At 40.9% G+C, this 22,592-nt stretch overlaps 1 protein-coding gene and 2 non-coding genes across 6 annotated transcripts; all 3 read right to left on the reverse strand.

Moving 5' to 3' along the window:
• Window positions 1–7,189: 7,189 nt before the first annotated feature.
• Window positions 7,190–21,440, reverse strand: LOC117551829 (ribonucleoside-diphosphate reductase subunit M2). 4 transcript variants are annotated; one of them, XM_034224884.1, is made up of 10 exons: window positions 20,815–21,122; window positions 20,584–20,652; window positions 19,745–19,885; window positions 19,513–19,629; window positions 15,863–15,996; window positions 15,687–15,781; window positions 13,985–14,118; window positions 13,429–13,533; window positions 13,239–13,352; window positions 7,190–7,547 (listed from the first exon to the last, which is right to left on the reverse strand). In XM_034224884.1, the coding sequence occupies exons 1-10, from the start codon at window positions 20,902–20,904 to the stop codon at window positions 7,395–7,397; spliced, it is 1,152 nt and encodes a 383-aa protein (XP_034080775.1). In that variant the 5' UTR covers window positions 20,905–21,122; the 3' UTR covers window positions 7,190–7,394. The 4 variants fall into 4 exon arrangements, with proteins under 4 accessions (XP_034080775.1, XP_034080777.1, XP_034080776.1 ...); XM_034224886.1 differs by lacking the exon at window positions 7,190–7,547 and adding an exon at window positions 9,466–9,520 and having other exon boundaries at window positions 13,203–13,352; XM_034224885.1 differs by lacking the exon at window positions 7,190–7,547 and adding an exon at window positions 13,090–13,113 and having other exon boundaries at window positions 13,197–13,352.
• On the reverse strand, window positions 7,643–7,778 carry LOC117551832. Its single transcript, XR_004569855.1, has one exon. It is a non-coding gene; the product is annotated as a small nucleolar RNA SNORD94 (small nucleolar RNA).
• On the reverse strand, window positions 15,473–15,607 carry LOC117551831. The gene has a single exon (XR_004569854.1). It is a non-coding gene; the product is annotated as a small nucleolar RNA SNORD94 (small nucleolar RNA).
• Window positions 21,441–22,592: the final 1,152 nt, after the last annotated feature.

The following is a 22,592-nucleotide window of genomic DNA, read 5'->3' on the forward strand; positions in this document are numbered from 1 at the left end:
GTTAAAGGGACCACAGGCTTCTCTATTTGGCTAGGGGAAAATGAACCACTTTAGCTTCTTTAATCAGACAGCAATATCCGATATAATATAACCCTCAGTCCGGTGCAATAGTATTAACTTAAATTACTACACTTTCAGGTTTAATTATATATATTCTAGGATTTGGGGTAGGTATTTTAACAAGACTTTCAGCCTGTATTTCACTGATTTGTATTCATCGACTTTTTTCACTAGGTCGTTTTGGTTCTTGTATTTTGACTCTGTAAAAGTATTACTTTTCACAGAGCCCCACGTTGGGCGCCATGTTTAGAGTTTTGAGAGGTCCTGATAATTTATTCCGGTAAATTACTCTGACCTCCTAATTGACCTTTCCGAAGATTATTGAGTCTATGTAAGTTTGCTGCTTGGCTCAGATCCACCAACGTCAGCAAGATCTCACCTCTTCCTAATCCCCCCGAAGAACCAGGTTCAATTAAGTGTGCTCCTACCTCCTACCTAAGTGTGTGTGGCAGGGTGCAATCTTACCTTTGACGCAGGAGAGGAGGGCACAGGTGTCTTTTAAAGGATCCCAATCCAACAGGTGGGATTCAGTTTATTTGAAGAAAAATAGGTCCAAACTAATACAGGGTTTTTACCTTCTCTCTTTACAACATTATAATCATACTAACAAAAAAACCGTGCTGTGATCATGTTCAAATGAAACTTTAATTCACAGTCTTACATTTATTACCAAAATGTTTTAATTCCAACTGCCCATTGCAGTTGTGACATTTTAAAATTCTCCCGATAGAATTTAGAGGTATTTCCTCGTAAAAAGACCGGTGACAATAAAAAGCGCATTCAACTTTCCATTCACCCATTTATTCACATCAGTTTCATACCGTTTTTTCCGACACAGACGGCGGATTAACACTCAAAAACCCATACCTGTCCGCAAAATTCGGGGGACCAGATTTTCCCCACAGGTCGCGGTATTTATAAAGGTTCATACACTTTCTCTCATCAAATCATTCCACTCAGCCAACAACCAATAAATTCGAGAGATATTTACCCCGTCTAGAAGGACCTTACCGAGAGCTATTAACCCAGCTCTGAAGCACACAGCCTACCCGGAGAGAGTCTACCAGGGGTCACCCCCCCCTCTCTCGCGCTCTCTCAAAAAACCAGTCTCTTTATGCTAAAAAACTGGATCCTAAACCCAAAAAAACAAACTCCTCCTCTTCACGTAATTTGTGAAGAACTGCGCATGTCCTATAATGTACAAGGCTGAACATGCCTCAACATGTTCCACAGCTGTTATGGGATAAGACACCCTTTCATATGAGGTAAAAAGGACATGAACTCTCTTTGGCCTCTTAATGTTTCTCCCCTTAGTGTGAAGCCCCCCCCCCCCTTCCCTGTGGACTGCTGCCAGAGGAGAGGAAGAAAACTCAACCTAAACACCACTTTGTTTTGTTTATACTGTAACTATAGAAAACCTAAAATATGAAGCATTTTCATTGTGGGTTATACAAGAATATAATTGATTATATTTGATTATAACTAACTTTCGTTTTTAAGTATTAAACATGCTATGAAAACTCACAACACCCTCTTTTCAAACGCAAAGTTATCAAAATAGCAACAGAAAAAATTGTAGCATAGATTACATATTCAAAAACCTGTCAAGAAGCATTCTCATTATGGGTTTATACAAGAATATGATTGATCATGTATGATTTATAATTAACTTTCGTTTTTAAGTATTCACTTCATACCATGATCTCAATTAACTTTCGTTTTAAGTATTCACTTCATATGAAGATCTCAACAGTAGCTTCTGACCCGTCCCCTTGTGTTCTGTAGCTTCTGACCCGTCCCCTTGCGTTCGGTAGCTTCTGACCCGTCCCTTGTGTTCTGTAGCTTCTGACCCGTCCCGTTTCCCCCTTGTGTTCTGTAGCTTCTGACCCGTTCCCCTTGTGTTCTGTAGCTTCTGACCCGTCCCTTGTGTTCTGGCTAGCTTCTGATCTGACACCGTCCCCTTGTGTTCGGTAGCTTCTGACCCGTCCCCCTGGTGTTCTGTAGCTTCTGACCCGTCCCCTTGTGTTCTGTAGCTTCTGACCCGTCCCCTTGTGTTCGGTAGCTTCTGACCAGTCCCCTTGTGTTCTGTAGCTTCTGACCCGTCCCCTTGTGTTCGGTAGCTTCTGACCCGTCCCCTGGTGTTCTGTAGCTTCTGACCCGTCCCCTTGTGTTCTGTAGCTTCTGGACCCGTCCCCTTGTGTTCGGTAGCTTCTGACCCCGTCCCCTGGTGTTCTGTAGCTTCTGACCCGTCCCCTTGTGTTCGGTACGCATTCTGACCAGTCCCCTTGTGTTCTGTAGCTTCTGACCCGTCCCCTTGGTGTTCGGTAAGCTTCTGACCCGTCCCCTGGTGTTCTGTAGCTTCTGACCCGTCCCCTGGTGTTCTGTAGCTTCTGACCCGTCCCCTTGTGTTCGGTAGCTTCTGACCCGTCCCCTTGTGTTCTGTAGCTTCTGACCCGTCCCCTTGTTTTCGGTAGCTTCTGACCCGTCCCATTGTGTTCTGTAGCTTCTGACCCGTCCCCTGGTGTTCGGTAGCTTCTGACCCGTCCCCTTGTGTTCTGTAGCTTCTGACCCGTCCCCTTGTTTTCGGTAGCTTCTGACCCGTCCCCTTGTGTTCTGTAGCTTCTGACCCGTCCCCTTGTGTTCTGTAGCTTCTGACCCGTCCCCTTGTGTTCGGTAGCTTCTGACCCGTCCCATTGTGTTCTGTAGCTTCTGACCCGTCCCCTTGTGTTCGGTAGCTTCTGACCCGTCCCCTGGTGTTCTGTAGCTTCTGACCCGTCCCCTTGTGTTCGGTAGCTTCTGACCCGTCCCCTTGTGTTCTGTAGCTTCTGACCCGTCCCCTTGTGTTCTGTAGCTTCTGACCCGTCCCCTTGTGTTCGGTAGCTTTTGACCCGTCCCCTTGTGTTCTGTAGCTTCTGCATGTGAATGCTCTCAAACCCTCAAAGTGCGCCCTGTAGCGAGTAAACCTCTAACACAGAGAAGACCTGTCTCTGCTGCCCCAGAACGCCTCGACGGACATTTCTCTTTTTCTTCCTGGTACCAAGTTACGTAACGACGACCAAATGGACCAATCCGTGGAGCTCCTCACACACACACACACACACACACACACACACACACACACACACACACACACACACACACACACACACACACACACACTCTCTCAGCCGCGTCTCTCAGTGGCGAAACTGTGGCGCGCAGCGCTTACACTGTAGGTGCACCGCGTTTGGGGGTGCGGGAGCTAGTGGAGCCTCGTAGATGGGGGTGCTGAGGGGGCTGCAGCCCATGTGTCCCCTCTTCTTCATGTCTCTTCTACATCAACATGTGTCCCCTCTTCTTCATGTCTCCTCTACATCAACATGTGTCCCCTCTTCTTCATGTCTCTTCTACATCAACATGTGTCCCCTCTTCTTCATGTCTCCTCTACATCAACATGTGTCCCCTCTTCTTCATGTCTCCTCTACATCAACATGTGTCCCCTCTTCTTCATGTCTCTTCTACATCAACATGTGTCCCCTCTTCTTCATGTCTCTTCTACATCAACATGTGTCCCCTCTTCTTCATGTCTCTTCTACATCAACACGTGTCCCCTCTTCTTCATGTCTCTTCTACATCAACATGTGTCCCCTCTTCTTCATGTCTCTTCTACATCAACATGTGTCCCCTCTTCTTCATGTCTCTTCTACATCAACATGTGTCCCCTCTTCTTCATGTCTCTTCTACATCAACATGTGTCCCCTCTTCTTCATGTCTCTTCTACATCAACATGTGTCCCCTCTTCTTCATGTCTCTTCTACATCAACATGTGTCCCCTCTTCTTCACGTCTCTTCTACATCAACATGTGTCCCCTCTTCTTCATGTCTCTTCTACATCAACATGTGTCCCCTCTTCTTCATGTCTCTTCTAATGAGCTCATCAGATTTTGGCCACTTTGTCATAACGATGTGTTGTCTTGTGTAACCATCAGCCAATCAGCAACCAAGGTAAGGTCGAAGCTAGCACGTAATGCTAACGGAGGCTAAAGTACTGAGAGCTGAAACATGGACGTACTTTCAGACGGCCTACATTTCTGTATTTATAATCCGTTTCTTTATCATCTTAAATAATGTTCTAATTGTCTGAGTAACTGGATGTGGGGTTTTCAGTTCGCTGTAACTTAGATAAACACTTGGAATAATTCACTTGAATGAAATGAACCGAACGCATTTCACCTTTAAATTAACTAACTTTTCCACGATGTTCTACTTTATTGAGATGTACTGAGACTTCAGTATTTTCCTGACACTATACCAAACCTTTCTCCTCATGGGACAAACTGAACATGACTATTTTAAGATATGAATTAGCTCATGTCAAGAATTTAAACGGAAACAAATTCCAGTTCTTACACACTTTATTGCAAAACCAGAAAATAAAAACATTACAAATATAAGAATTTAACACTCGATCTAAAAACACTTGGTTACAAAATTCGGATATAAAAATGAAGTTTATTTAGAAAAATAAATTGGCCTCTCCGTGGTGCGTTCAGGGCCTCAGAAGTCAGCGTCCGGTCTCTAATGTCGCGTTTCCACTGCAGGCCTCGCTCGGTTTGGTTAGGCCTTATTAGGCCCGGCTCACTTTAATGCTGCGCTTCCATTACAGTTTAGGAACTGGGGCAGTTACTATAGTAACGCAGTGTAGGCGGAGCCGTGACGTCATCTTCAATGAGAGCCCCAGAAAAACAACACAGCCGTTAGCTCTTAGCACTCAGAGCTCACAGCTCCTCATATCTGTTATAAGGGCGACTGTGGCTGCGAGGGAGTGCGGTCGTCTTTCAACCAGAAGGTTGTGGGTTCGATCCCAGCCCGTGCAGCCAACATGTCGATGTATCCTTGGGAAAGATACTTAACCCTGAGTTGCTCCCGATGGCATGGCCAACGGTGTGTGAATGTGTGTGAATGTTAGGTCCTAGAGTAACATACACTGCTCTGTATGAATGGGTGTGAATGGGTGAACGACATGTAGTATGTAAAGCGCTTTGAGGGGTCTTAAAGACTGGATAAAGCGCTATATAAGTACAGTCCATTTACCATTTATCTGTTCAGAAACTAGACAAAAGTTAAACAAGTACAAACCACAGACTGCCTGTGTCATGGCGAATACAGTCGCTGCTTTATTTATGTCTGTATAGGCCGTTGTTGTGAGTGTGGACGGTCAGAGCATATATAACGTTAGCTTAGCCAAGCTACATTTAGAAAACACGCATTTTAAAAGGTGTTTCTCTGCCGTCTGTCTGCAGACTTGTCAAAGCATTAATTCATGGGTTTTACTAACCGGTATCAGTATGTTGTTACTTCGGCATCATTTTTGAAACGTGTATTACAATTAAATCACGGTCAAATATGTTCATCTTGTTGTAGTTGTAGCCCCCTTGCCAGCGATTCTCTCTCTAGTTTAGCATACTCAGCCCGACTCAGCCTGGTTGTTCCTGGCCCTAGAACCACCATTTATGTCCATTTAGTCGGGCCAGAAAAAAGAGGAAAAAGTAGCCCCGGGCCAAAACTAGGCCAAGTGGAAACGCAACCAAAAACGGGCCCCGCACGGCTCGGCACGCTTAAAGCGAGCTACCCGCTGCAGTGGAAACGCGCCATAAGAAACTTTGATTTTAACCCTTTAAGGCAGGGGTGGGGAACCTCCGGCCCCCGGGCCTTATACGGCCCGCGAGACAATTTGATACGGCCCTCGAGGTAACTCACGCAAAAAAGATTTTTTTTTTAGAAATCTAGACCGCAAAATAATTAAACAAGCGAGTGCCTGGACTTCACAAATGTCAGTACCCATAAGGAGCCGTACACATGCCGCAGTTTCTGCGTGGCTGTGTGTTTAGCTGAAAGCCCAGTGGCGATCTGTTCATCTGTCACACTGATCATACAGTCAATAACTGTGTTGTTATTAGCATCTGGTTAGCTAGCTATGCTAACGAATATAAGTCGCTTTTTCTACAACCAGTGAGGTAAAGGCACATCTTTATATGATCATTATAGTTATACAAAAACAAGAGAATAAAGTAAACAGGTATAAAATACTATATGACAGTAAAAAGAGTAGTTATTAATAAACAATAGAGTTTGAAAGGAGAGTGATTTGTAAAATATCCATAAAGAAAATCTGCTTACTGTTCTGTTTCATCTGGTGTTGAGAGATGTTTCCATAAATCTCTTAACTCTCAAAGTGCACCAGATTGATGCTTTTAACTTCAACATTTAAAAAAAAAAATCTTCCCGGGGAGCAAGCCACCCGGACCCCCCTAGAGGAGGATAGGTTCCCCCCCCCCCCCACACTTAAATCATATTCACATGGATAGGAAACTAAATTGCACACATCTTGTGTCCATATCTTCCTGTGTTGGTGGTCACGCCACACCGTGCACGTGCACGTACGAGTCATGGCCAGATCTCTGGATTCAGAGGTTGCTTTTTCTTTGCACAACATGAAAGAAAGGTGAAATGAGTGGGCTGTGATTTTAGTATTTTTAAGCAGAGGTCAATAATTTGTACGGCCCTCGGAGGATGTTGAAACAATTTAAATTCCCCTTGAGAGGAAAAAGGTTCCCCACCCCTGCTCTAAGGGGTGACAGAGCCATCACTGTAGACATCTACTGCTGAGCATACTATGCAGTGGGTCCCTCTCTCCCTCCTGCTTTCACTCAGGGAGGGACCGGGTGCGACCAGCAAGGACTCGCATTCTCTTTGAACTGGATTACCTCTTTTGTGGAGTGACTTTGGATTTATTATTTTTGCTTTCGTTGCGATTATTCAGCCGTACCAAGAAGACTGCATTCTGAATCGCCCGAGAATTATTCGTGAGGTGTTGAATGTGTTCTCATTAAACCGTCTTTGAGATGCCATACTGACTGTTTGGGGGGGGGGGGGGTTGGGGGCTTTATTATTTGAGGACACTTTCAGCCACTCTTTGCCTGGTTGAATTACCACAGTAGCTCCCGACCTTTTTCAATGGTAGCTTTAAATAAAAGCTGATTGTTACAAAGGCACATTTCCCCGATCAGTGACTTCATGATATTTATGAGACATGTTTTCATCAGTAAAATCACATTTCTACACCAGTTCACAGAAAGGAGACTTTTAGGTGCATTATATTTCATTTTATTATAAAAACTGTACAAAAGTAACTAAAACCACATCAGGTCGTTCTATAGAAACGTACTAATATAGCACGTTAGATAAAACTAAGTAGGTCTTCCTCTCGGGATTAAATACTGTGCAGATCAGAGAGGAGGTTAAAGGAGAGGTTCCTGTCTCCCTCAGGGCCTCTCCGCGGTGCGTTCAGGGCCTCAGAAGTCAGCGTCCAGCCTGAAGGTGTTGTCGCTGGTCCCCGACATCACGCCCATCCTCTGGTATTCGCCCACGCGCTTCTCGAAGAAGTTGGTCTTGCCCTCCAGAGAAATGTTCTCCATGAAGTCGAAGGGGTTCTCCGCACGGAAGATCTAGAACACACGAGAACCCTTTGAACTCAACATGTTCACACAAACGCACAACTTTCTGCTGGAGATCTTTTGAACTCAACACGGTGCGTTCACCGTCTGTTCAGCGCGGCGTCTGTTTCCTGCTGCTGCCGCTCTGTCAGCTGACCACTCGTCCTCCAATCAGAGCGCAGCAGCAGTCAGCCACCCATCATTGGCTGAGGTCCGTACCCCTGCGCGGCTCATCATCACAGACTCAATCATCTCAACAGCAGCACTTCCTGTCAGATATTAATGACTGATATCGATGATTATTGGATATTTCCCGACGATTAAAGAGCACCAACTGACCGATATTATATATATATATATGCGTATTAGTATATATAAATGTGTATATAGAAATATCTGTATTATTAGTATATATAAATATGTGTATTAGTATATATAAATGTGTGTATTAGTATATATAAATGTGTGTATTATTAGTATATATAAATATGTGTATTATTAGTATATATAAAGTTGTGTATTATTAGTATATATAAATATGTGTATTAGTATATATAAATATGCGTATTAGTATATATAAATGTGTATATATAAATATCTGTATTATTAGTATATATAATTATGTGTATTATTAGTATATATAAAGTTGTGTATTATTAGTATATATAAAGTTGTGTATTAGTATATATAAATGTGTGTATTATTAGTATATATAAATATGTGTATTAGTATATATAAATGTGTATATATAAATATCTGTATTATTAGTATATATAAATATTAGGGCCGGGACTTTAACGCGTTAATTAAGATTAATTAATTACACAAAAATTAACGCGTTAAAAAAATTAACGCATTTTAATCGCACTTATTTTTGCACCGCGGAACGTTTTCTCACTGGATGAGTTTCAGGCGTACCGATTATACTGGAGCACCAACTAACGTTCATGACTTCAGACAACAACAAACCACAGTGAACAACAGTGGGAAATGTTGTTTTAAAAAACGGACGGATGGAAGCGTTGATAAGAGCACGGTTGTGTGCAAATTATGCAAAAAGGAATTCGCATATCACCGCAGCACATCAAGCCTCAAGTATCACCTCAATGCAAAACATATAGCAGCTAGCGTGGACGTTAGCCTCTTTTATCGCGTTCACACCAAAAAGTGCCGGTACTAAAATTAGTTCATGAGAACCTTTTTACCCCCACGAAAGTCCCTGCTAGAGAGCAGGGACTTTCGTACGGCTCTCTTGTGAGAAAATAGCTATATTTCTGATTGGCTGGGCGGATTGCAAACCACGCCCCGTAAAACTCCCAAAAAGTTTGGTGAAGCCGCCATTTTATTATCCTCGCATTAGCATTATCAGCATTAGCCCAGCGCAGAAACGCAGAGAGACTAACTTATGGCAACACAAAATAAAACATGGGAGCGGTGGAGATGAGGAGGTGTCGGCGTTCTGGCGATTTACTCGGAAGGCTGCTGGGACTCCCAGCAGCTTCTACTGAAGCCAGTCCCCAACTCCGGGGACTTCCGGCCGGGGACTTTGGGCGGCAGTATACGCCGTGAAGTGGTTTGCGGCCTGCCAGTAAACCCAAAGCAGAAGAAGAAGAAGTGACGTCAGCGGCTTCATTTGCCTAATCCTCCCTCAGGTTCAAAGAGTTCTCATGAACCTTTGTGGGAAAAGTACTGCGGTGTGAATGCGCCTAATGGTATACTAAAATCCATGTGAAAAAAATTGCTTCTCACTGTTCTTAGGTCAAATATTTATATGCGATTAAAAATGCGATTAATTTCGATTAATTAATTACAAAGCCTCTAATTAATTAGATTAATTTTTTTAATCGAGTCCCGGCCCTAATAAATATGTGTATTAGTATATATAAATGTGTGTATTATTAGTATATATAAATATGTGTATTATTAGTATATATAAAGTTGTGTATTATTAGTATATATAAAGTTGTGTATTAGTATATATAAATGTGTGTATTATTAGTATATATAAATATGTGTATTAGTATATATAAATGTGTATATATAAATATCTGTATTATTAGTATATATAAATATGTGTATTAGTATATATAAATGTGTGTATATAAATATGTGTATCATTAGTATATATAAAGTTGTGTATTAGTATATATAAATATGTGTATTATTAGTATATATAAATATGTGTATTATTAGTATATATAAGTTGTGTATTAGTATATATAAATATGTGTATTATTAGTATATATAAATATCTGTATTATTAGTATATATAAATATGTGTATTATTAGTATATATAAATATTATTAGTATATATAAATATGTGTATTAGTATATATAAATGTGTGTATATAAATATGTGTATTATTAGTATATATAAAGTTGTGTATTAGTATATATAAATATGTGTATTATTAGTATATATAAATCTGTATATATAAATATGTGTATTAGTATATATAAATGTGTGTATATAAATATGCGTATTAGTATATATAAATGTGTGTATATAAATATGTGTATTATTAGTATATATAAATATGTGTATTATTAGTATATATAAAATTGTGTATTAGTATATATAAAAGTGTATTAGTATATATAAATCTGTATATATAAATATGTGTATTATTAGTATATATAAATGTGTATATATAAATATGTGTATTATTAGTATATATAAATGTGTATATATAAATATGTGTATTATTAGTATATATAAATATGTGTATTAGTATATATAAATGTGTATATATAAATATGTGTATTATTAGTATATATAAAGTTGTGTATTAGTATATATAAATATGTGTATTAGTATATATAAATGTGTATATATAAACATGTGTATTATTAGTATATATAAATGTGTGTATATAAATATGTGTATTATTAGTATATATAAATGTGTATATATAAATATGTGTATTATTAGTATATATAAATATGTGTATTAGTATATATAAATGTGTATATATAAATATGTGTATTATTAGTATATATAAATATGTGTATTATTAGTATATATAAATGTGTATATATAAATATGTGTATTATTAGTATATATAAATATGTGTATATATAAATATGTGTATTATTAGTATATATAAATATGTGTATTAGTATATATAAATGTGTATATATAAATATGTGTATTAGTATATATAAATGTGTATATATAAATATGTGTATATATAAATATGTGTATATATAAATATGTGTATATATAAATATGTGTATTATTAGTATATATAAATATGTGTATTATTAGTATATATAAGTTGTTGTATAGTATATATAAATATGTGTATTATTAGTATATATAAATATGTGTATCATTAGTATATATAAATATGTGTATTATTAGTATATATAAAGTTGTGTATTAGTATATATAAATATGTGTATCATTAGTATATATAAATATGTGTATCATTAGTATATATAAATATGTGTATTATTAGTATATATAAATATGTGTATCATTAGTATATATAAATATGTGTATCATTAGTATATATAAATATGTGTATCATTAGTATATATAAATATGTGTATCATTAGTATATATAAATATGTGTATTATTAGTATATATAAAGTTGTGTATTAGTATATATAAATATGTATATATAAATATGTGTATCATTAGTATATATAAATATGTGTATTATTAGTATATATAAAGTTGTGTATTAGTATATATAAATATGTGTATTATTAGTATATATAAATATGTGTATTATTAGTATATATAAAGTTGTGTATTAGTATATATAAATATGTGTATCATTAGTATATATAAATATGTGTATCATTAGTATATATAAATGTGTATTATTAGTATATATAAATATGTGTATTATTAGTATATATAAATATGTGTATTATTAGTATATATAAATATGTGTATTATTAGTATATATAAATATGTGTATTATTAGTATATATAAATATGTGTATTATTAGTATATATAAATATGTGTATTAGTATATATAAATATGTGTATTATTAGTATATATAAATATGTGGATTATTAGTATATATAAAGTTGTGTATTAGTATATATAAATATGTGTATTAGTATATATAAATGTGTATATATAAATATGTGTATTATTAGTATATATAAATGTGTATATATAAATATGTGTATTATTAGTATATATAAATATGTTTATTAGTATATATAAATGTGTATATATAAATATGTGTATTAGTATATATAAATATGTGTATATATAAATATGTGTATTAGTATATATAAATATGTGTATTATTAGTATATATAAATGTGTATATATAAATATGTGTATTATTAGTATATATAAATATGTGTATCATTAGTATATATAAATATTAGGGCCGGGACTTTAACGCGTTAATTAAGATTAATTAATTACACAACAATTAACGCGTTAAAAAAATTAACGCATTTTAAATCGCACTTATTTTTGCACCGCGGAACGTTTCTCACTGGATGAGTTTCAGGCGTACCGATTATACTGGAGCACCAACTAACGTTCATGACTTCAGACAACAACAAACCACAGTGAACAACAGTGGGAAATGTTTTTAAAAACGGACGGATGGAAGCGTCGATAAGAGCACGGTTGTGTGCAAATTATGCAAAAAGGAATTCGCATATCACCGCAGCACATCAAGCCTCAAGTATCACCTCAATGCAAAACATATAGCAGCTAGCGTAGAAGCTAGCGTGGACGTTAGCCTCTTTTATCGCGTTCACACCAAAAAGAGCCGGTACTAAAATTAGTTCATGAGAACCTTTTTACCCCCACGAAAGTCCCTGCTAGAGAGCAGAGAGCTGCTAGAGAGCAGGGACTTTCGTGCGGCTCTCTTGTGAGAAAAGAGCTATATTTCTGATTGGCTGGGCGGATTGCAAACCACGCCCCGTAAAACTCCCAAAAAGTTTTGTGAAGCCGCCATTTTATTATCCTCGCATTAGCATTATTAGCCCAGCGCAGAAATGCAGAGAGACTAACTTATGGCAACACAAAATAAAACATGGGAGCGGTGGAGATGAGGAGGGTGTCGGCGTTCTGGCGATTTACTCGGAAGGCTTCAGTAGAAGCTGCTGGGAGTCCCAGCAGCTTCTACTGAAGCCTTCCCCAACTCCGGGGACTTCCGGCCGGGGACTTTGGGCGGCAGTATACGTCGTGAAGTGGTTTGCGGCCTGCCAGTAAACCCAAAGCAGAAGAAGAAGAAGTGACGTCAGCGGCTTCATTTGCCTAATCCTCCCCCAGGTTCAAAGAGTTCTCATGAACTAAATTCTCATGAACCTTTGTGGGAAAAGTACTGCGGTGTGAATGCGCCTAATGGTATACTAAAATCCATGTGAAAAAAATTGCTTCTCACTGTTCTTAGGTCAAATATTTATATGTGATTAAAAATGCGATTAATTTCGATTAATTAATTACAAAGCCTCTAATTAATTAGATTAATTTTTTTAATCGAGTCCCGGCCCTAATAAATATGTGTATTATTAGTATATATAAAGTTGTGTATTAGTATATATAAATATGTGTATTATTAGTATATATAAAGTTGTGTATTAGTATATATAAATATGTGTATTAGTATATATAAATATGTGTATTAGTATATATAAATGTGTATATATAAATATGTGTATTATTAGTATATATAAATGTGTGTATTAGTATATATAAATGTGTGTATTAGTACCTTGGAGAAGCCCAGCTCCAGCATCAGGCGGTCAGCCACGAACTCGATGTATTGCTTCATCAGATCGCAGTTCATCCCGATCAGTTTGACGGGCAGAGACTCCGTCAGGAACTCCTGAGAGAGGGGGAGGAGTTAGCTGACGGACAGGAAGCAGAGAGAGGGGGGGGGGGGCGGGCAGGGCGGGGCTTACCTGCTCGATGGCCACGGCGTCCCTGATGATGTCACTGACGGTCACTTCAGACGGTTTGTTCACCAGGTGTTTGAACATCAGACAGGCAAAGTCACAGTGAAGACCCTGAACGCACCACAGAATGAACATCAGACAGGCAAAGTCACAGTGAAGACCCTGAACGCACCACAGAATGAACATCAGACAGGCAAAGTCACAGTGAAGACCCTGAACGCACCACAGAGTGAACATCAGACAGGCAAAGTCACAGTGAAGACCCTGAACGCACCACAGAATGAACATCAGACAGGCAAAGTCACAGTGAAGAGACCCTGAACGCACCACAGAGTGAACATCAGACAGGCAAAGTCACAGTGAAGACCCTGAACGCACCACAGAGTGAACATCAGACAGGCAAAGTCACAGTGAAGACCCTGAACGCACCACAGAGTGAACATCAGACAGGCAAAGTCACAGTGAAGACCCTGAACGCACCACATTGAGAGGATCCTATCATTTCATTATTTTATCCCGAGACCCTACATTAATATTAATATTAATGATGATGATGTGGTACCTCGTCTCTGCTGATGAGCTCGTTGGAGAAGGTGAGTCCGGGCATCAGGCCTCTCTTCTTCAGCCAGAAGATGGCAGCAAAGGACCCGGAGAAGAAGATCCCCTCCACGGCCGCGAAGGCCACCACGCGCTCTCCTGAGGACCAGAACCACAGTTAGAACCAGAGGAACCATGAGGACTAGAATCATGAGGACCAGAGGAACCATGAGGACCAGAACCACAGTTAGAACCAGAGGAACCATGAGGACTAGAATCATGAGGACCAGAGGAACCATGAGGACCAGAACCACAGTTAGAACCAGAGGAACCATGAGGACTAGAATCATGAGGACCAGAGCCACAGTTAGAACCAGAGGAACCATGAGGACCAGAGGAACCATGAGGACCAGAACCACAGTTAGAACCAGAGGAACCATGAGGACTAGAATCATGAGGACCAGAGGAACCATGAGGACCAGAGGAACCATCAGGACCAGAGCCACAGTTAGGACCAGAGGAACCATGAGGACTAGAATCATGAGGACCAGAGGAACCATGAGGACCAGAGCCACAGTTAGAACCAGAGGAACCATGAGGACTAGAATCATGAGGACCAGAGGAACCATGAGGACCAGAGCCACAGTTAGGACCAGAGGAACCATGAGGACTAGAATCATGAGGACCAGAGGAACCATGAGGACCAGAGGAACCATGAGGACCAGAGCCACAGTTAGAACCAGAGGAACCATGAGGACCAGAGCCACAGTTAGAACCAGAGGAACCATGAGGACCAGAGCCACAGTTAGAACCAGAGGAACCATGAGGACCAGAGCCACAGTTAGAACCAGAGCCACAGTTAGAACCAGAGGAACCATGAGGACCAGAGCCACAGTTAGGACCAGAGCCACAGTTAGAACCAGAGGAACCATGAGGACCAGAGCCACAGTTAGAACCAGAGCCACAGTTAGAACCAGAGGAACCATGAGGACCAGAGGAACCATGAGGACCAGAGCCACAGTTAGGACCAGAGCCACAGTTAGAACCAGAGGAACCATGAGGACCAGAGCCACAGTTAGAACCAGAGCCACAGTTAGAACCAGAGGAACCATGAGGACCAGAGCCACAGTTAGAACCAGAGGAATCATGAGGACTAGAACCATGAGGACCAGAGGAACCATGAGGACCAGAGCCACAGTTAGAACCAGAGGAACCATGAGGACTAGAACCATGAGGACCAGAGCCACAGTTAGAACCAGAGCCACAGTTAGAACCAGAGGAACCATGAGGACTAGAGCCACAGTTAGGACTAGAGCCACAGTTAGGACCAGAGCCACAGTTAGGACCAGAGCCACAGTTAGAACCAGAGCCAGTTAGAACCAGAGCCACAGTTAGAACCAGTGAGATCTAGCTTCAATAGTTACTCTGTTATATAAATGTGTATTATGTGTTTAACTCTGACCCTGTTGCATCTAATTTTCTGTCACTTGAACTCAACACGGTGCGTTCACTGTCTGTTCAGCGCGGCGTCTGTTTCCTGCTATTGCCGCTCTGTCAGCTGACCACTCGTCCTCCAATCAGAGCGCAGCAGCAGTCAGCCCCCATCATTGGCTGAGGTCCGTACCCCTGCGCGGCTCATCATCACAGACTCAATCACTGACTCAGCAGCACTTCCTGTCGGATATTGACTAAAGGATGTAAACATGGACCCCGGACCCCCCTCTCACCGTAGTTGGCGCTCTTGTTCCCGATCCAGTTGATGGCCCAGTCGGCCTTCTTCTTCACGCAGGGCAGCGTCTCCACGGCGTTAAACAGGAACTCTCTGAGGGGACGAGAACAATAAGTCTCCAGATACTGATTACTGTCAGGGTCATTGAACACACCATCAGACCGTGTGACTCACCTCTCAGCGGGCTCCTTGATGTAGGTGTTGATCAGGAGGCTGTACATCTCTGAGTGGATGTTCTCCATGGCGATCTGGAAACCATAGAAACACCTGGCCTCCGTCACCTGCACCTCCTGTGAGAAGCGCTCCACCTGGTGGAGACACGAGGAACAGCAAGTTAGTCACAGCCAATCAGCAGAGAGAGCATCACAGCCAATCAGCAGAGTTTCCTTTGACCTGTTGAGCCTGTTTTTCAGGTCTCAGGCTCGAAAAGGACATTCCCAGAACAAATGAGCATAACTTCTAAAAAGCTTTGACATGAATAATCTTTGTTCTCAAAGCAATGATAAACCTGTGAGTTGGATGGAGAAGAGTCAGAATCAATATAGATGTTTTTATTTTAATGTTCAGATTGATGTAAATTATAATTATAGTTTCCGGTTAAAAAAAAGAAGTTCCAGTGAAAACCATCCTTGAATGATCGGAGACTAAAAGCTTTAGGAATCCAAAGGATAATAATAAGTACTCTGTATCAAGATTGACCTTTTTAGAGAGGTTTAGAAGAAAAAACACACTTCTGGGGTCGTTTTCCATTTCTCTGGCCCCCCTCGTCGATTTGGATGATTGACACCTCGTTTTAACCGTTAGAGCCAATAGGATCGAGGGGAAGTTCCTAATTATGGATTATCAATAATTGTTTCAAAGTGAAAGACACATTGGATTAACCTTCAGCCGCGTTTTTATGCCATTGAACACGACTTTAGATCAGAAACCAACAGCCGAGGTAAGAGATGTTGTGACGCGAGTTCTGATCGCTCCGTCATGATACTAATACCTATAGAATCTCAGCTTCTTATGAGACTTGTGTTTTGGTAAAAATGGTTCATACTGTCAGTTAGCCGAGTTTCTTCCCGTTAACCTGGTATGACACATTAATAGGTTTTTAAATATTAAGAAGCCCTGAGACAGTTTCGTGAGGAAAAAAACCCCGCAACCCCCTCTACCGGGGGCTCTCAGGCTTAACAAAGTCTCTGAACTCTCACCAGGTTCTCTAAAGTCTCTGAACTCTCACCAGGTTCTCTAACGTCTCTGAACTCTCACCAGGTTCTCTAACGTCTCTGACTCACCAGGTTCCAACCAGGTTCTCTAACGCTCTAAACCTCACCAGGTTCTCCAAAGTCTCTGAACTCTCACCAGGTTCTCTAAAGTCTCTGAACTCTCACCAGGTTCTCTAACGTCTCTGAACTCTCACCAGGTTCTCTAACGTCTCTAAACCTCACCAGGTTCTCCAAAGTCTCTGAACCTCACCAGGTTCTCTAACGTCTCTGAACCTCACCAGGTTCTCTAAAGTCTCTGAACCTCACCAGGTTCTCTAACGTCTCTGAACTCTCACCAGGTTCTCTAAAGTCTCTGAACTCTCACCAGGTTCTCTAACGTCTCTAAACCTCACCAGGTTCTCTAACGTCTCTGAACTCTCACCAGGTTCTCTAACGTCTCTGAACCTCACCAGGTTCTCTAACGTCTCTGAACTCTCACCAGGTTCTCTAACGTCTCTAAACTCTCACCAGGTTCTCTAACGTCTCTAAACCTCACCAGGTTCTCTAACGTCTCTGAAACTCTCACCAGGTTCTCTAACGTCTCTGAACCTCACCAGGTTCTCTAACGTCTCTGAACTCTCACCAGGTTCTCTAACGTCTCTAAACCTCACCAGGTTCTCCAAAGTCTCTGAACTCTCACCAGGTTCTCTAACGTCTCTGAACTCTCACCAGGTTCTCCAAAGTCTCTGAACCTCACCAGGTTCTCTAACGTCTCTGAACCTCACCAGGTTCTCTAAAGTCTCTGAACCTCACCAGGTTCTCTAAAGTCTCTGAACCTCACCAGGTTCTCCAAAGTCTCTGAACTCTCACCAGGTTCTCTAAAGTCTCTGAACCTCACCAGGTTCTCTAACGTCTCTGAACCTCACCAGGTTCTCTAAAGTCTCTGAACCTCACCAGGTTCTCTAAAGTCTCTGAACCTCACCAGGTTCTCTAAAGTCTCTGAACTCTCACCAGGTTCTCTAACGTCTCTGAACCTCACCAGGTTCTCTAACGTCTCTGAACCTCACCAGGTTCTCTAAAGTCTCTGAACTCTCACCAGGTTCTCTAAAGTCTCTGAACCTCACCAGGTTCTCTAACGTCTCTGAACCTCACCAGGTTCTCTAAAGTCTCTGAACCTCACCAGGTTCTCTAAAGTCTCTGAACTCTCACCAGGTTCTCTAAAGTCTCTGAACTCTCACCAGGTTCTCTAACGTCTCTGAACCTCACCAGGTTCTCTAAAGTCTCTAAACCTCACCAGGTTCTCTAACGTCTCTAAACTCTCACCAGGTTCTCTAAAGTCTCTAAACCTCACCAGGTTCTCTAAAGTCTCTAAACTCTCACCAGGTTCTCTAAAGTCTCTAAACCTCACCAGGTTCTCCAAAGTCTCTGAACTCTCACCAGGTTCTCTAACGTCTCTGAACCTCACCAGGTTCTCTAAAGTCTCTGAACCTCACCAGGTTCTCTAAAGTCTCTAAACCTCACCAGGTTCTCTAAAGTCTCTGAACTCTCACCAGGTTCTCTAACGTCTCTAAACCTCACCAGGTTCTCTAAAGTCTCTGAACTCTCACCAGGTTCTCTAACGTCTCTAAACCTCACCAGGTTCTCTAACGTCTCTAAACCTCACCAGGTTCTCTAACGTCTCTAAACTCTCACCAGGTTCTCTAACGTCTCTAAACCTCACCAGGTTCTCCAAAGTCTCTGAACTCTCACCAGGTTCTCTAAAGTCTCTAAACCTCACCAGGTTCTCCAAAGTCTCTGAACTCTCACCAGGTTCTCTAAAGTCTCTGAACTCTCACCAGGTTCTCTAAAGTCTCTAAACCTCACCAGGTTCTCTAAAGTCTCTGAACTCTCACCAGGTTCTCTAAAGTCTCTGAACTCTCACCAGGTTCTCTAAAGTCTCTAAACCTCACCAGGTTCTCTAACGTCTCTAAACTCTCACCAGGTTCTCTAACGTCTCTAAACCTCACCAGGTTCTCTAACGTCTCTAAACCTCACCAGGTTCTCTAACGTCTCTAAACTCTCACCAGGTTCTCTAACGTCTCTAAACCTCACCAGGTTCTCTAACGTCTCTAAACCTCACCAGGTTCTCTAAAGTCTCTAAACCTCACCAGGTTCTCTAAAGTCTCTAAACCTCACCAGGTTCTCTAAAGTCTCTGAACTCTCACCAGGTTCTCTAACGTCTCTAAACCTCACCAGGTTATCTAACGTCTCTAAACTCTCACCAGGTTCTCTAACGTCTCTAAACCTCACCAGGTTCTCTAAAGTCTCTAAACCTCACCAGGTTCTCTAAAGTCTCTAAACCTCACCAGGTTCTCTAAAGTCTCTGAAGCCTCACCAGGTTCTCCAAAGTCTCTAAACCTCACCAGGTTCTCTAAAGTCTCTGAAGCCTCACCAGGTTCTCTAAAGTCTCTGAACTCTCACCAGGTTCTCTAACGTCTCTAAACCTCACCAGGTTATCTAACGTCTCTAAACTCTCACCAGGTTCTCTAACGTCTCTAAAACCTCACCAGGTTCTCCAAAGTCTCTAAACCTCACCAGGTTCTCTAACGTCTCTAAACCTCACCAGGTTCTCTAACGTCTCTGAACTCTCACCAGGTTCTCGTTGACGATGCCGTCGCTGGCGGCGAAGAAGGCCAACACGTGAGAGATGAAGAACCTCTCGTCGTCCTTCAGAGCCTCCCAGTGCTGCACGTCCTTGGACAGATCCACCTGCAGACAGGAAGTTAAGATCAGCTGCTCTCAGACACAGACCGCAACAGGAAGTACATAACGTTCCCCTCTGAGGGACTAATAAAGCTTTGAGGTTCTGAAGAGCAGGACGTACCTCCTCCGCGGTCCAGAACGACGCCTCGGCCTTCTTGTACATCTGCCAGATGTCGTGGTACTGGATCGGGAAGACCACGAAGCGCCGAGGGTTCTCCTTCAGCAGCGGCTCCTCTTCCTCCATCTTCTTCATCGCTTTAGGCTGAGAGACAGGCGGTCAGACGCTGATACTACAAATACTACACTGTACAGATACTTCACAATGTACACAGATACTGCACTGTGTATACAGAGTCAAATACTACTTGAGTATTTCCATGTTCTGCTACTGTGTACTTCTACTCCACTACAGTTCAGAGGTACATGGTGTACTTTTACTCCACTACATGTATTTATACCTTCAGTTTCTTCACAGATGTGGATGAATGATGTGAAATCTAACCAAGTGTTGAATCAGACTTTAGTTCCACCTGGAGTAAATCCACCAGCTACCCTGCAGTATACAAAGTACTTCAAACTAGCTGCACCTTCACCAGCTTTGAGAACACTTTCATGATCAATCATTATAAAAACATATCATATATATTATTCTGAAATGGACCAATCTGCACAACGAATATTTTTACTGTCCCTACTTTATTTATATATGATGATCATACTTTATACTTGAAGTATATTCTGAATACAGTACTTCTACTTGTAACCCCATAGTAATAAAGACAGGAAGTGACGTCAGCTGATTTGAAACAGCAACAGCTGATCGTCCAGTTTGGCGCCAGAACTGACACTTTAGGCGCCACCTCGACATAAACACTAATAATCCTACACTTTAATGTGTGTTTAGATATATACATACACAGATATATGTACATGATATTAACAGTCTGTGGTTGAACTCACCTCAGAGTCGGAGAAGATTTTCCGCGCGGTTTTAGACGCTAAAATGCGCGTGGTGTTCAGGCTCGGGGGCTGAAAAAGAGAAACAATAATCTGATTAAACCCGTTTATCTCATCGGATCCGAGTGAAACACACACGAGATAAAGCTGCAGTGGGTACACACTGCTGCTCCTTTGTTTAACGACCCGAACAAAGAGTCATTTTAACGGTAAAAGCTGCTTTTTAGTTCTTACCGTGTTTTCTTTGTCCAGCGCCATCTTGTTCATCTCACTGCTGAGAGAGTTCTCCTTCTTCGCGGACAGAGGCGCGCGAGCAGAAAGCATTGTGACGGGTTTAAAATGACATAAATTACGGTGTGAAAGTTAAAAGCAGGAGAGCGACTGAGCGGCTCCTGCTGCTGTCTGCTCCCTCTTTATATTGGAATATTGGCGCCGGAACGCAGTCGGCCAATAGGAACGCCGCTCGCGCTTGGTTCTTTAAACTGACGCTGTGACGGAGCCAATCAGGTGGCGAGTAGAGAGATCACGTGCTACAGGCCAGCTGCGGGGAAATCAACGTCTTTGTTTGGGCGAGGTTACAAAACAGTGTGAAAACGATGTTACAAAACATCTCAGATTCAGACTCAAACACGTCTTAGTTTATCATTAAAACCTTTAAACGGTGTTCTAAATACTACCAGGAAGTTATAAGTCGTGTTGAGACTGCCACAACATGAATGAACCGGTTTAATTTCATTTAAACGACTGTATATGAGTTAAACTACCAGGTTAAAAGTCTGTTCAAACACTTTATACACAATATACCACACTGTTAAAATACTCATGTTCAAGTATTGTGTAGTACTCATTGTAGAGAAAATACTCCATTCAAACCAAAAGCAGCAAATATTACATTTCAGAAGCTGAACTGTGAACAAGAAACCTCTTAGTTTAGTTTTAATTAGTGTTCTGTTCCACCCATGGTCTAAGTTACTTACATATAACGTTGGATGGTTTAATCTATAACAAATCATGTCAATCTGAGTACTTCCACATGTGTAAATAGGTATAATATGTATTGTTCTGTATAATGTTGTGAAAGAGGAAATGATAAGTCGCGTTGAAACGGCAGAAGGTAAACCTAACGTTAAGTTACATGTTTTTAAATGCTTTATTTTCTCATATCATCAACATGTAACTACTTTAACGGCTGGATTCTGGTGTTTGTTATAACTTAGATGTTATTTATCTTTCTAAAGAATTACATATAAAACTTAAATGTTCCCTCTCACAGAAACAAGCGGTGCTGATCAGCTGTTTCCGGAATGCAGCGCTCTGATTGACTGAAAATGTAGGGCAACCAGTAGTAACGCCCCCTGGCCACAGGGGGGGTTTGTGCACATTATAAGTATTATTACATTACATTACATCACATTGCATTTAGCTGAGGCTTTTATCCAAAGCGACTTACAATAAGTACATTCGACCAGGAAGACACGACCTTGAAGAAAACAGAATCATAAAGTACATCAGGTTTCATAGAGCCAAACATTTCAAGTGCTGCTCAACTGGCTTAGATAAGCCAGCCCTTTATTAGTATATAAGTGCTTTGTTAATAGTTCTATCGCTCGAAGTGGAGTCGAAACAGATGAGTTTTCAGTCTGGAAGGTGTGTAAGCTTTCTGCAGTCCTGATGTCAATGGGGAGCTCATTATAAAACATATCATATATATTATTCTGAAATGGACCAATCTGCACAACGACTACTTTTACTGTGACAGAGGATTCCTACACTCTGGTACTTCTACTTTTACTCAAATACATGCTCTGAGTACTTCTACTTTTACTCAAGTACAAGATCTAAGTACTTCTACTTTTACTCAAATACATGATCTGAATACTTCTACTTTTACTCAAATACATGATCTGAATACTTCTACTTTTACTCAAGTACAAGATCTGAGTACTTCTACTTCTACTCAAGTACCTGATCTGAGTACTTCTACTTCTACTCAAGTACCTGATCTGAGTACT

The sequence above is a fragment of the Gymnodraco acuticeps genome, unplaced genomic scaffold (genome assembly GCF_902827175.1).
Source record: "Gymnodraco acuticeps unplaced genomic scaffold, fGymAcu1.1, whole genome shotgun sequence".
Lineage (NCBI taxonomy): Eukaryota > Metazoa > Chordata > Actinopteri > Perciformes > Bathydraconidae > Gymnodraco > Gymnodraco acuticeps.

What these genes read in the sequence shown, in the direction of transcription:
- LOC117551829 (XM_034224884.1), bottom strand. Translation starts at nt 20,904, where the DNA reads ATGCTTTCTGCTCGCGCGCCTCTGTCCGCGAAGAAGGAGAACTCTCTC. An exon ending in GCATCGTCAACGAGAACCTG is followed by an intron (nt 15,997 to 19,512) that starts GTGAGAGTTCAG and finishes TGTCTCCACCAG; the next exon opens with GTGGAGCGCTTCTCACAGGA. An exon ending in AGCTCATCAGCAGAGACGAG is followed by an intron (nt 13,534 to 13,984) that starts GTACCACATCAT and finishes TGGTGCGTTCAG; the next exon opens with GGTCTTCACTGTGACTTTGC.